Genomic DNA, 15,574 nt, shown 5'->3' on the forward strand with positions numbered 1-15,574 from the left:
CTTACATGATAATATACATGTTTCAATGCCATTCTCCCAAACTGTCCCACCCTCTCCCTCTCCCACAGAGCCCAAAAGTCTATTCTTTACATCTGTGTCTCTTTTGCTGTCTCGCATACAGGGTTATCATTACCATCTTTCTAAATTCCATATATATGTGTTAGTATACTGTATTGGTGTTTTTCTTACTGGCTTACTTCACTCTGTATAATCGGCTCCAGTTTCATCCACCTCATTAGAGCTGATTCAAATGTATTCTTTTTAATGGCTGAGTAATACTCCATAGTGTATATGTATCACAGCTTTCTTATCCATTCATCTGCTGATGGACATCTAGGTTGCTTCCATGTCCTGGCTATTATAAACAGTGCTGTGATGAACATTGGGGTACACGTGTCTCTTTCAATTCTGGTTTCCTCAGTGTGTATGCCCAGCAGTGGGATGGCTGGGTCGTAAGGCCCTCTGCCTTTTCTAAAACCAGCTTGAACATCTGGAAGTTCATGGTTCATGTACTGCTGAAGCCTGGTGTGGAGAATTTTGAGCATTACTTTACTAGCATGTGAGATGAGTGCAATTGTGCGGTAGTTTGATCATTCTTTGGCATTGCCTTTCTTTGGGATTGGAATGAAAACTGACCTTTTCCAGTCCTCTGGCCACTGCTAAGTTTTCCAAATTTGCTGGCATATTGAGTGCAGCACTTTCACAGCATCATGTTTCAGGATTTGAAATATCTCAACTGGAATTCCATCACCTCCACTAGCTTTGTTTGTAGTGATGCTTTCTAAGGCCCACTTGACTTAACATTCTAGGATGTCTGGCTCTAGGTGAATGATCACACCATTGTGATTATATTGGTCGTGAAGATTTTTTTTTTTTTGCAGTTCTTCTGTGTATTCTTGCCACCTCTTCTTAATATCTTCTGCTTCTGTTAGGTCCATACCATTTCTGCCCTAGTGCCTTCCATTTCTGCAGGACCTAAGAGAAAACTAGTATGTCCCAGAACCAGAACAGGTCTCTGCACCATACTTTACTTGCTCTACCTGTAGACCTTCCTCCAGGAATTTGAAATGCATTTCTTCTCCCCAGGCTAAGACCAACCCTCAGATGTTAGAGTGTATATTTCACTTCCCTACCCTGGTAGCTAAGTATTTGCTATTAACTTGAGCTTTCTAAATATAATGACTTATCCCTAAAGAAGGACTCTAATGAAAGTTAAGTGACAAATGTGTGCCAAAGACTTTTGGGTAAGCCGATTACCCTGATGGTTTTTCTCAGTTAATTATTACTGAGTGAATGAACTGCTTTTAGATGAAAGTGATAATTCTCTCTATACTTAAAACAATGTAGTTTTTTTCTAAAAGATGAATGCGGTTCATCAATACCAATCGTTTCTGGTTAGAATTCAGTTCAACAATACATATTGAATGCCTCCTATGTGCAGGGCTCCGAAAGATAAATAAGCTGTTCTGTTTCTTAGGTATTAACAGTGCATTGGGGAAGTAATGCAAGTTCTAACAAGACAATAGCTGAGCTGGACCTGATGACCATGGGTGAGCTTGATGTCTAGCAACATTGCTCTCCATCTCATGATGGAAAGTAGTAACACAGAGTAAATGCCAGTGCTCCCTGCCGCTCTATTCTTCAAACTGTACCCCAGCCCAACCAACCTACTGCTTTTTTTTTTTTTTTTTTTTGCAGAACCCGAGCTCACCACCTTCTCTCCTGCCTCATGGTCTTTGAAAATATTGCCCATTAGTCTGGTAATCTCCCAATTCAACTCCTTTTAACTCCTTCCATGTATGTAGACATGCTTTCCGCCCAGCAATCTCTTGATCCGCTAAGACTTTCAGGAGTCTCTTCTATTCTCCCACAGCAATCACGATTTCGTGCTAGAGTAGTATTTATCGTGCTGCAGTGAGATTGCTTGTACACATCTTTGCCTCTTCTCCTAGACTGTTTCTTGAAGTCAGTGCATCTGTGTTGCTCATCATTCTATCTGCAGTGCCCTTTATAGTGTTTGCTGCTGCTGCTAAGTCGCTTCAGTCGTGTCCGACTCTATGCGACCCCATAGATGGCAGCCCACCAGGCTCCCCCATCCCTGGGGTTCTCCAGGCAAGAATACTGGAGTGGGTTGCCATTTCCTTCTCCAATGCATGAAAGTGAAAAGTGAAAGTGAAGTCGCTCAGTCGTGTCCGACCCTCAGTGATCCCATGGACTGCAGGCTACCAGCTTCCTCCGTCTATGGGATTTTCCAGGCAAGAATACTGGAGTGGAAGTGCCATTGCCTTAGCTCAACATGAAATGAATGAAGAAATGAGTGGGTGAATAATTTTCTTCAGACAGAATCAATCCGTTTTGTTGAGCTGTGATTTTCAATAGGGTAGAGGAGGGGAACTATTAAAATCACCTGTGTCCTGATTTCAGCATGTGTTTCCTTCTACTCTGCTGAAATGCCTTCCACATATTCCATTTAAGATCCCTGATGACGGTAGTAGGAAGTCAGTGTTCTTCATGGGAATGTGGCAGTGTGCAATCTAGTAGATTTGCAACAATAACTAGTAAATACTTTGGGGGAGACTGTGGCATCACAAACAAGCATTGGTGATGGAAGCACATTTGGACAGATATAAACTGGTTGAATGGACTGCCCAGCTGGTTCAAGTGGAAGAGGATCTGCCTGCCAATGTAGGAGCCACAGGAGACACAATTGCAGGGTCTGGAAGATTCCCTGGGGGAGGAAATGGCAAACCATGCCAGTATTCTTGCCGGGATAATCCCATGGACAGAAGAGCCAAGTGGGCCCCAGTTCATGGGGTGACAAAGAGTCAGACACAACTGAGTCCTCGCACACATACAAACTCTGGTTGAAGAACAGCAGTTCAGGCAGAAAAGGGGAAAAAATGGTCTGAGCAAAGGCCTGAGAGCTGGGGAATTCAAGTTGACATTAGGATGCATGTGGAAAAGTAATGGGAGGTTGGCCTAGAAGTCATAATGGGATTGGCTGTGAACTCTGGGCTTAGAGGGGTGTTTATTATGGTAAGAAATAGGGTGTGATGAGGGAGTCTTGTGAAGCAGAGTGATGGTGTTAGGGTTATACTTCAGGAGTTAAATTTCAGGAAGTTTCTCTATCCACAGCCTGCATAATAGATCAAAAGGGAAATGAAAGCAGGCAGAGATGACTAGTTAGTTCAGTTTAACAAATATTTGTTATGTGCCTAATATATATTTCACATTGGAGAAAATATTTTCTTTCCATAAGGGGACTTAGAGCCTAGTGAAGGAAACAAAATAATCAACGGTCACTTTTAGTAAATCTCCTAAGCAGGAGAAGTCAGAAGTGAAGGAAACCTGAATGAGGGGAAGAGAAAGAGAAGTTAGAGGAGATTGAAGGGAAATTTGCATGTTGAATTTTTCTCTGAGGTCTTGACCAGTGTCAAATTATCCTTAACCAAGTTGAAAGTAGATGTAGGAGCAAAGAGAGAAGACAGGTTCCAGCTGCACTAGGAATTAACTGCCTCTCTGTCTCCTTGATCTGGGTTCCCTTTTGTTTGTGCTGGCCTCATCCTTAGGCTCTGTCTTCAGGGCCTTTAGCACCCCTAGGGCTGATCTCATTCCCCTAAGATGTCCTTTCCCAGGAGATTATTGGTGCTGCTTTGACTGCGATTGACCTGGCTGGCTGCTAAGTCAGGTCCTGTGGCTGGGAATGAGCATGACGGATATAGTACACTGACTTGCCAGATCATAAGATAGCTTTCCTCAGGAGCTGAGGACAACAGCTTCACTCTGTTCACATGAATGGAGAGTGGATTTGGCCTGCTCTCAAAAGGAAAAACAGGACACTGTTAACTAGAAGAAGATGTTTGGAAAAACCAGTCCATGACACCAGGCAAAGTAGATTTCAAACATTTTAACATTGCCCCATTTGAACTTCAGCACAACAATTTGTGAGAAGTTCATCCACCAACTTGGTAAAGAAGCTGTGCTCTAGAGAGGATAACTGTCCATTTGGTGTCAGTATAAGAATCACAATTTCATCATTCAGGTACAGCTATCACCTGGGCCAGTAGACATGTAGACTCATGAGCACCACCCAGGCTGAAGCTGTCAATGAGAAAGTGTCCCCTGGTTGCAGGCATTGGAGATGATGACCACCAAGGTGAAAAGTATAGAGTGAGCAAAGGTCAGGAGACAGAACTGGGAAGAAATGTCTGCAATTGTGAGAAAAGTCTGAAGGAGATGGTGGCCAAGGAGGGCTGGAAAGAGGAAGTCAAAGAAGATAGAAGTTTGCTTGTATGCAATTACGTTACTTTTTTATTATCAAGTCTATTAAAAGACTATTATGTGGGGGAAAAAAAAGAGAAGAATAGGAAAAGACTAAAAGTAACATGTTGTAAATGTTTATTATTTTGTTCTGAGAGTGTCATTAAATCTTAAAGGATTTTTAAGTGAAACAGTCATGACCACAATGCATAGATGTTGACAGCTGTAAACATGAAGAAAGAGCACTGTGTTTTCATAGATGGCTGGAGCAATAATTGTTTTATATTAATGGTGATCAGTTCAGTTCAGTTCAGTCGCTCAGTCGTGTCCGACTCTTTGCGACCCCATAAATCGCAGCATGCCAGGCCTCCCTGTCCATCACCAACTCCCGGAGTTCACTCAGACTCACGTCCATCGAGTCTGTGATGCCATCCAGCCATCTCATCCTCTGTTGTCCCCTTCTCCTCCTGCCCCCAATCCCTTCCAGCATCAGAGTCTTTTCCAATGAGTCAACTCTTCGCATGAGGTGGCCAAAGTACTGGAGCTTCAGCTTTAGCATCATTCTCTCCAAAGAAATCCCAGGGCTGATCTCCTTCAGAATGGACTGGTTGGATCTCCTTGCAGTCCAAGGGACTCTCAAGAGTCTTCTCCAACACCACAGTTCAAAAGCATCTATTCTTCGGTGCTCAGCTTTCTTCACAGTGCAACTCTCACATCCATACATGACCACTGGAAAAACCATAGTTAATGGCGATAATAATACTAATAATGATAGCAGGTAGTGTGTTACATATATTACATGTAACACTGTGCGTTTTGCTTACTAACTCATTAACTCCTCAAAATGGTCCTGTAAAGCAAGTACAATTGTTATCCTTATTTTGCAGATAAGAAAACTGAGGTACAGAGAGGTGCAGTAATTGGTCCAGTTGGTTCCAGAATCACCTTTTGTAACTATTGCATCTCACTGCCTTTCCTGGAGATAGATAGGTGTGCTTGGGTAGCACAGAAGCAGGGCAGATTAACAAAGGATATATGCTCTTTCTTTTTTATCCTGCAGAACAAATTTCAATCCATCACCTAAAAAAAATTTTTTTTTTTTTTTTTTTTTGCTTTTTTTAAGTTTGGCTTTTACTAGTTTTTAGTAGAACAGTTGAAAGCACTTGGGGGAGAGTGTGCCATTTGATGTTTGGAAAATGTAAGCATCATTCCTGCTCTGAAGGACTAACGGTCATCATTTATGTGGGTGCTTGTGACTGAAAAGGTCAATGGACAGGAAAAAAATAGCAGAGAAACACACACAAGGACAGTTGGGATGGTGGTGTCACATCATTCATCAGCTTTATAACAGTGTTGGCCTTTGTCAACATTTTTTAAAGGAAAAATCATAAGGCAGGAAAAACCAAGGAGCCACAAATGAACAAAACTGAAAATAGGTTAAACCCCTCTTGAAGACTTGAGAGAATAGATCTTTTTGTTCCGAAAGACAGTCTCCTAGTCCTGTGTTCTCTGGAGAATTCTGCCTGCGTTTTTTTTTTTTTTTTTTTTTTTTCCACATCTGCTACTTCAACATTCTTCATCTTTCCTGGAGTGAAAATTTCCTAATTCCTTAGTGTCTTTTGAATTGTCAATACCCACTCACAGAAGTAACTTCAGATTATAATAGCATGAAATTTTGTTTTGACTTAAGCCTTTCTATTAGCTGAGAAATAGCAGGTTTCCCTCTTTCAGTTTTGGACTCAGGTAAGAAAATTCAAACAGATGAGAACCTATTTTGTTTAGTGTTGAATGACTACCTTTGCTTCTCATTTTGCTGGCAGATTGTTTAGGTTCTATTAAATCCCTTTTGGTCCATTTCTTCCTTAATATGATGAAAGGGATGTATATTTCATCCCTTATCACTGACTTGCATGTGTGTGATGACTTTTGTTTTAAAGCCCAGTATAATTTAGTCTTATTTCATGTTCTTATGCCATAACATCCATTGAGTAAATAAAAACCTACCTAATAAGAGAACACCCATCAGATAATTTTATCAGACTTATGTCTCCACTAGTGGAGTATATTTTGAACATGGGTGAAATGTTCCTTTGCTCTTACATTTTTGTTTTATTGATGCTGTTTGCCCTTTAAATTTTTTTCCTACAGTGCAGAAAATTTAGGGCTGTACCTCAGTTTTTTTTCTCACTGTGAAATTATGAGATTTGTTAGTTTTGTCTTTTGTTTGTTTGGAAATTCTTATTTCTTTGGAGTTAGTCTCATATCTTGCTGGCTGCTGTGGATTACTAGATTTATTGCTTTGGACATAAGAAATCCTGGCGACTTTGAACCAATTTTTTTTAAGTATTTTTTTTTTTTTTCTTTCACTTGAAAAGGAAAGCTTGTTGTGGAACTGAACTAATAGCATGTAGAAAACCTGGTTTAGGGAACATGGCTGCATCCTGTATGGGTATACCACTGAAAGGGTAAAGTATTGTCCTAAACAAAACGTGCTTCTCAGCTTTCCTTGCTAAATCAGCCAAGTCTTATCCCACAGTGTTCTGCTGTTGAGTTTTCTGCTGCCCCGACTTTGAATGTGTTTCTGCATTGATATTAGAGAAATTCACATCAGTATTTAGTTAATGTTTAGTGGAGGCCAGTTGGCTTTTTATTCTCAATGGCTTGAAATCAGCTTTCTCTGACAACACTGTTTGGCAGTTTTTCATATTTCTTTAAAATTTTAATTATAACCCATCAAGTCTTAAGCAATTACTTCTGGGGTAGGCTCTTGATGAATGTCATAACAAGGTGTTTTAATTTAATGGATCCAGAATAACATCTGTTTCTAATATTTTAAAAGCCAATTTATATGGAAATTCATTTATACACAGTCAGTACACAGAGCCTTGTAAAAATCAAATCAAATTGGAAAATCAAACCACCGTGATATAGTAGGTCTTCTGTTAACAAAGGATTTCACTGATGAGTAGATTCAGCTGCCACTTGCTAATACCCTAAATAAAGAAGAAAGAAAGTGAAGTTACTCAATCATGTCCCCATGGACTGTAGCCTACCAGGCTCCTCTGTCCATGGAATTTTCCAGGCAAGAGTACTGGAGTGGGCTGCCATTTTCTTCTCCAGGGGATCTTCCTGACCCAGGGATCGAACCTGGGTCTCCTGCATTGCGGGCAGACACTTGACCATCTGAGCCACAAGGGAAGTACAACACCCAGCTAAAAACTAAAGATGTTGTAAGTGTGGGAAAAGGGGAGGATAGACATTGGAGAACTGTCTGTCACCTTGAGTACTTCTTAAAACATGATTTTAACAGATCTTCTGCCTTTTATTGAATATCTAGAAAAGTCAGCTAGTTCTCATAAGTAGATAATATATATAGAAGGACTAGAATGGTGTTTGGCAGAGTAGATAAAACAGGCATAGACGTAGATCAGTGGTAATTGGTTCATTTTACTCCCCAGGTGCACCTGATTTCAGAAGTTGTTGGTCAAGCTGAATTTAATAAGGGACTTTCTGTAGATTAGAATACAGTCTTTGCAGAATAGTAATCGGAGAAGGCAATGGCACCCCACTCCAGTACTCTTGCCTGGAAAATCCCATGGATGGAGGAGCCTGGTAGGCTGCAGTCCATGGGGTCGCCAAGAGCCAGGCACGACTGAGTGACTTCACTTTCACTTTTCACTTTCATGCATTGAAGAAGGAAATGGCAACCCACTCCAGTATTCTTGCCTGGGTCGCACAGAGTCGGACACGACTGAAGCGACTTAGCAGCAGCAGCAGCGGCAGAATAGTAATAGCAACAGCTAACTGGGACAAGATGTTCCTTGCACTAGGTTTCCAGAACATGAATGAATCTGCAAAGCAGTGTCCTTTGCTTTTCTGTGTAGAAGATAAATGAACAATTACAAGAGTTAGAAATGTGGAATCTTGGGCTCCTCCTTGACCTACTGAATTAGAACTTTTGCCTGCCTGTTAAGAAATCCCCAGGTGATCGTCATGTATGGGAATCATTTCCCTGGGCAGATATTCTATCTAAAATTTACTTCTACTAACAGAGCTAGTCCTTCCTCTAAGTCTATCCCCTACATCAGTATTACCTGAGACTTTGCCTCTTAAAAAATGCCTATTCTTAGGCCTTATATTAGCCTAATGCCTGAGATCTGCATTTTTAGCCATCATGCCACAGAAGGGCAGTTGTTTGACAACTGCTTTATTAAGCTTTTACTAAAGACTCTGATACTGGGAGGGATTGGGGGCAGGAGGAAAAGAGGACGACAGAGGATGAGATGGCTGGATGGCATCACCGACTCGATGGACGTGAGTCTGAGTGAACTCCGGGAGTTGGTGATGGACAGGGAGGCCTGGCGCGCTGCGATTCATGCGGTCGCAAAGGGTCGGACACGACTGAGCGACTGAACTGAACTGAACTAAAGGGATGGAAACTGCATTCATTCTCCAAAGGTATTTGCATTCAAACAAAGAAGAAAAACTTGCGGAGAAGAAATACAGCCCTAATTGTGGCACCTAGTAAGTGTGAAGGGGGGGCTCTGAATTCACTCTCCCTGTGAAGCCGCTCTAAGGCTTTTCTGCATTAATCACGTACACCCGGAAGCCCATCTAAAACCACGTGAAGAGAAAGCTACGCGGGAAGGCGATGTTTCAGCAGTATATTTTAGCAGTGTGTTTTCTTTTTTTTCTTTCTTTTACATTTGATTTCTTTTCTTTGTTTTTTAGCCGTGCTATCAAGACGAACCAGGACCTTCTCCCAGAAACCCCCTGGACCCACATTTTCTACAATGACTTTTGGGGGACCCTGCTAACCCACAGCGGCAGCCACAAGTCCTACCGGCCCCTCTGCACTCTTTCTTTCCGCCTGAACCATGCCATCGGAGGGCTGAATCCCTGGAGCTACCATCTGGTCAACGTGCTGTTGCACGCCGCGGTCACTGGTCTCTTCACAAACTTCTCTAAGATCCTCCTTGGGGACGGGTACTGGACCTTCATGGCTGGCTTAATGTTCGCCTCTCATCCCATCCACACGGAGGCCGTGGCAGGAATCGTGGGTCGGGCTGATGTGGGGGCCAGTTTCTTCTTCCTCCTCTCCTTGCTCTGCTACATGAAACACTGTTCTACAAGAGGCTCCTCGGCCAGGACCTGGGGCTGGTTCCTGGGGACCGGAATGTGCGCCGGATGCAGCATGTTATGGAAGGAGCAAGGAGTCACGGTCCTGGCAGTTTCCGCCGTTTATGATGTCTTTGTCTTTCACAGACTGAAAATGAAACAGATCTTACCCACCATCTACAAAGTAAGTGATTGTTGGGCATGAGCATTGGGTTACTGAGTTCTCTCCCTGCTTGATCCCTTTTCCCCATTTAAAACAAATTATTCCTTTTCGGAGAGAATTTAAAGTAAGTTACTTTTTGATCTTCGGGAGGTGGAAGTGTCCTCTCTGACCTTTCCCTACTAACCTGGGTGTCAGTCTCTGATTATTTTATTTCTCAGGTTTCTTAGTTTCATGATTTCCAAGAGGAAATCCCCAAGAGGGTAGAAGGACAGTACTGCCTTGTAAAGAATATGCATCTTTATTTATCATTTACTCCTTTATTTCAGTCCAAGTCCTGTAATCCAATAAATTGCCTGTAATAGGTGTTTGAAAAAATAACACAGCTGATCAGTGAGCTGGATGCTCGACTCTGGAAAGAGGAAATCCTCTGCCATTTGTTAATATTACTTTTCCTAAGCTGACTTTGGAAAACAAACCTCTCTGCTGTGCTCTGGGAAGTCACATTCTTAAATAATGAGTCATATTCACCTTTTCCTTGTTGTAGTGTAGAAGAATAGAAGAGTCAAAACAGAAATTGGTTATTATAAGTTCTGCCCTGAGGCCAATTAAGACCTTTGCCTCAGGGCTTAATATGTGTTCTTCCGAATTCCCTCAGTGGTTTCAAATGCAGTGTTGTTTGAAGGTCACGAAGCACTTTTGGATCCCAAGTACTTGAAGAAAACTGAGCAGTTTCCTGCTGGTGGGTTAAGGGGATGCCTTGAGTGGACTAGTGCATCTTGAGAAACTGCCTGCTTCCCATCTCCACATCTTCCCTCCCTCACAATAAGCTCATCCTTGCCTTGCCTTTAAGTAAAAGACTGAACTTGGCCGGTGCCTGCAACCTCAGACATGATTCAGACCAGCTCCTTTATCCTTTTGGATACTCTTCAGCAAGGAGTATAATGGTTTAGGATACTGACCCTGAGAAAACTGTCAAGTGTTATAGTTTTTACTACTTTTTTCCTCTCAGTTCTTAATTCTACTTAAAATCGAATTGGGAAGGAACTGAAGAACAAAATGACGGGAAATAAAACATTTATTTTGAAATGACTTTTTTTTTTTTAACTTAGGAAGAGTAATTACTGAGGTGCTTCTGCTCTGTGGGGAAGCAATGTGTTTCCTTAGAACTCAAGTATCAAGTGCTTAATGAAGTTCTTTTGTGATTTCCATTAACTGCTGAAACTTGAGAACCCTCATTAGATTTGGCGCTTTGAAAACAACATGGGTTTGAAAGCCAGGCTCTTAATTTCAAATCAATTTTAAATATTCATTCAAAGAAATTTAGGGAGAACAATCTTTTTCTTTTTAAAACCACATCATCAACAATAGCAAGTTTTCTTGTACTGGAAATACAAACAGAATAAGTCATGGTCCTTGTCCTTTGCAGGGTGAGAGCTATTTGGGGATGCAGATTGGGTGTTTTAAGACCTTGATAGCCTGTGAAGCACTGTGTTTTTTTCTGCAGAATTTTCATCTTACCATTTCATAAATTAGGAAATTATTTTGATACGTCAGTTTAGGACTTGCTTTTAGGATTTTTGAAGTTCTCTTCTGAGAAATTTTTGGTTCTCTAAGCTTATTTTCCAGAGAAGGCATAATGGCACCCCACTCCAGTACTCTTGCCTGGAAAATCCCATGGATGGAGAAGCCTGGTGGGCTGCAGTCCATGGGGTCGCTAAGAGTTGGACAGACTAAGCGACTTCACTTTCCCTTTTCACTTTCATGCATTGGAGAAGGAAATGGCAACCCACTCCTGTGTTCTTGCCTGGAGAATCCCAGGGCCGGGGGAGCCTCCTGGGCTGCTGTCTATGGGATCGCACAGAGTCAGACACGACTGAAGCGACTTAGCAGCAGCAGCAGCAGCAGCAGCAAGCTTATTTTCAAGGATAAAGTTTGCTGATAGAGCCCCTTACTATAAACTTGTCTTATGTAATATTTGGGACATATTTATAATAGAAGATTATTTTTTGTTTATCTGAAAGTACAGTACAACTGGGCATCCTGTGTTTTATTTGGCAGCCTTACTCATGCTGCTGCTTAAGAAAATGAGAACTGCCACTAACTAGTGCAAGAAAACTTTTCTTTCCATCTAAGTTCTTTGGTTGCACTAATAATTAAATTGCCATAGGACAGATTAACAGAATTTGCCTGCAGTGCAGGAGACCTGGGTTCGATCCCTGGGTTGGGAAGATCCCTTGGAGAGGGAGATGGCAAACGACACAAAGAGTCGGGCACAAAGATTCCCATCCTATGGGAAAGGACTTAATGCTTTGAATGTTCAGTGTCTTGAGAAGTTCTCAAATGGAAACTTACCCAGGCTGTCTGGTAACCACTGCTTGTGGGCAAGGAAGTTAGTCATGGCAGCAATACCCTTCATCTGATAGTTGCTATCTCAGCTTAGCTTATTCATTTTTTCTAGGTTTGGCCTTGTGGGTTTAATGAGGGCATTTGGATAATAGATTTTATAGACTTGTGAGAAACCTGGAGATGATCTATGCCTGGCCCCTTGTCTCCAGCTGAGGTGTAGAGAACCAGAGATGTGAAGGTCACCCAGAAAATGGAATCCCTAGAACTAGAAGACATGTTTGTGACTGTCTAGTGATCTTACATTGTAAGGGTATGAAGATGAATAAAGAGATGACTCCACAGTAGAGAAGGAAATAATAAGTATTGAATCTTAACTTGCACTGAGTGAGTCACCTTAAACTAGTTCAATGACCTGTTTCTTCATGTCAGAATAGATATCATGTTCTCCCCTGGAGAAGTTGGGAAGATTATATGAAATTGTATGGTGTTTGTTGTGAACTGCTGCTGCTGCTAAGTCGCTTTAGTTGTGTCTGACTCTGTGCAACCCCATAGACGGCAGCCCACCAGGCTTCCCCGGCCCTGGGATTCTCCAGGCAAGAACACAGGAGTGGGTTGCCATTTCCTTCTCCAATGCATGAAAGTGAAAAGGGAAAGTGAAGTCGCTCAGTCGTGTCCAACTCTTAGTGACCCCGTGGACTGCAGCCCACCAGGCTCCTCCATCCATGGGATTTTCCAGGCAGGAATACTGGAGTGGGGTGCCATTGCCTTCTCCGTTGTTGTGAACTGGATACCCAGTATTTGGAAGGCACTTAATGCATATTAGTTGAAGGGAAAGAAGAAACATCAATGGAAATTATAATTCTTTATTTGAAGAAAGAGATAGCCAAACTTTTTCCAGTGGTTTGAAAGCATATGAATTAGGAATCAACTGAAGCTGAAGCATGAATATTTAAGCAAAAACTTCCATTTAGAATTTCATGACTATAGAGCTTGTAAACACTGGCATAGATTACATATGGAAGTTATAGAAAAATTTCATATTCTGTCTTTAAAATATATAGATTTCTATGCCTGGGGTGAGTTAGAAGAGACTCTGAAGGAAGTGGATTAAAAGACTTTTCAATCTTAAACGAATACATCTTGAATGTCTTACTAATTAACTCTACATCAGAGTTATCATAGTTTGCCAGATGAAATAAACTTCCCTGCCTTATTAAAACAGAATTTATATGTAAACAGAAAAACCCAGTGCACAAATGTTTAGCTCTATTATGCAAACCAAAGAACTAGCCAAATGCTCAAAAATCTAAAAATGGTAGTCCTCCTCAAGTTGGAAATGATTAAAACTAGAGGGGCAGTCTCTCCATTTTTATAGTTTTGTCAGTAATGTTTTTGTCATAGCAATCACACTCAGCTTCTTGCTTCACGTTTCTTTAGCAATGTCAGATGTTTTGATTCCGTACTCCTTGTCAGATTCAGGTCCTAAAGTCAACGTTTACTGGGATCAGGAAGAAGGAACTGTAGGGACAGGAGTTACATCTGCTCCCTGGTACTTCTCTCTATCCCATCATTGCAATAAGAAAGTACAGGGTTCTGTTTGGGAGAGGTTAAGATTTTTCTAAGACTTCCATCTGGATTTTCTGTGACATCTCCTGTTATTTAATATTGATTACTTATGAACAAATATGCCCTGTTTGGGCCAGACAGCCTTCTCGGGATGACTGAATTTGGCCAGAATTCTTGGCTGCCATTTTTTGACTGCTCAGGTTCAAGCAAATGATGCCTGTGTCCATATGACATGTAAAATTTCTGTAGTTCTGCAGAGGAAATAAGGAAATAGTAAGTACCCAGAATATTGTAGATATTTTATTTAGTATTTAGTAACCATGTATGGGATTCCCAGGTGGCTTAGTGATAAAGAATCCACCTGCAGTGCAGGAGACATGAGTTTGATCCCTGGGTGGGGAAGATCTTCTGGAGAGGAAATGGAAACCCACTCCAGTATTCTTGCCTAGGAAATCCCATGGACAGAGGAGTCTGGTGGGCTACAGTCCATGAGGTTGCAAAGACTCAGACATGACTAAACACACACATGGGCACACAAACACACACAACCATGTACAGTGTTTATATCTCCTGCACACTATTCTGAATATGCCAAAAATATTAGCACATTTAGGTTAGTTAGTAAATGCTTATCAAGAGAATAATATGACTTTTGAAATAATATGGTTGATTATAACATGAAATAATACAGTTTTCAATACTTGGGGAAAAAATTGGAGGATTTGTAAGAGATTAAATATGTGGGCTTCCCTAGTGAATTACTGAATTCACACTTAAAGGCTGACTTTTGAAATGGATGTGCCTGCAGTGGCAAGGTGAAATCTTATACCTTCTCCTTTTTACAGTGAGGATTTCATTCCTGATTAGGGAGGTCTGGAAGGTGGGACTGGAAGAGATGCATGTCAGAAAAATGTTGAAAAATAAGTTTTCTTGACCTCTCAACAAATGACTATTTTAGCCTTTCTTAGATGGTTTTCACTTACTTAGCTTTATGTTGTCAAAAACTAAGGGGGATGGGGAACCCTTGAAAGACACTTAAACTAGCCTTGCAAATAAATGCTAGACTTTTATCTGCCCACAAAATATTTTACAAGTCTCCCATGATCCCAGGAGGTACATGGGTAATAAAATCAGTAAAGGCAACATTTTTCTTACTTACCCAACATCAGTCATTGCTTGCCTAGTGGCCATTTTCTGTGCTTATTTAACATCTGTTAACTGTTTTAATGTGGAAATATCTTTTTTCCCCCTTTATTAGCCTCATAATCACTTATTCAGTTACAGGTGGAAAAAAATTAAACAGGAAAGGAAATCTGAAAGCAAGGGTAACAATTCTAATTATAGCCCAAAATAATTTGGAAAAAGGAAGCCCTTTGAGTTTGATATTAAGACTTTCTCTACAGATGACTGCATTTATTTTACCGTAGTTGCCTTCAAGATATGTATTATCTGGATAGCCACCTTTTTTTTCAAATGAAATCTTGTGGCTTTATTTCATATAAACAGGATAAAGACACTATATTACTAGAGAGGGACATGGGAGGCATTGCCACTTTTGAAAAACAAGTCACCTCTATCTAGCAAAACTTTATTTTAATGCAAAGCCAGATATGATTGATGGAAGTTGCATGTGGTGAGCAAGTTTACCTTTATCTTGGGTGTTAAGTAAGCTGGGCTCTATAATGGGATGCAGTCATCAGACCCACACTAACAAACAGTCGCATATTTCCAACCCATTTACTGGGTGTATTTTGAAAATGGTTTCCCAGGGTCGGGGCTTACATTCTGTTGAAGGTTTCGGGTTCATCACTGTCTGAACACTGAAGACGTTAAATGTGGTGCTCTTGTACATCAGACTATGTTGTGTGGCTCCCCACGTACAGAAGAACCAGTGTATAGCCTGCAGGTATTTGCACATTGGATCCACATGTGCTTTTTTAACTTGATTAGCTGCTTGGATGGCATTAGCAGAATCTGTTATCATTTATGGCTTCGTCCCTTTTAGACCAGATTTGTGGTTTTACTCAAGATGTGACCCTCATATCCATTGCCTTGAATGAAATAGGATATGTTTGCTGATTCTGATTGTCTTTAAGCACCATCTGTGCCACTCTGCTTCAA

At 41.1% G+C, this 15,574-nt stretch overlaps 1 protein-coding gene across 1 annotated transcript in view; it reads left to right on the forward strand.

The window, feature by feature from the left end:
• TMTC2 (transmembrane and tetratricopeptide repeat containing 2) overlaps positions 1-15,574 on the forward strand; it is a 433,234-nt gene that overhangs the window by 161,871 nt on the left and 255,789 nt on the right. The window contains exon 2 of the mRNA XM_005679774.3: positions 8,992-9,562. Within this exon, the coding sequence (XP_005679831.1) occupies positions 8,992-9,562 (571 nt within the window). The remainder of the gene's footprint in view (positions 1-8,991; positions 9,563-15,574) is intronic.

The sequence above is a fragment of the Capra hircus genome, chromosome 5 (genome assembly GCF_001704415.2).
Source record: "Capra hircus breed San Clemente chromosome 5, ASM170441v1, whole genome shotgun sequence".
Classification (NCBI taxonomy): domain Eukaryota; kingdom Metazoa; phylum Chordata; class Mammalia; order Artiodactyla; family Bovidae; genus Capra; species Capra hircus.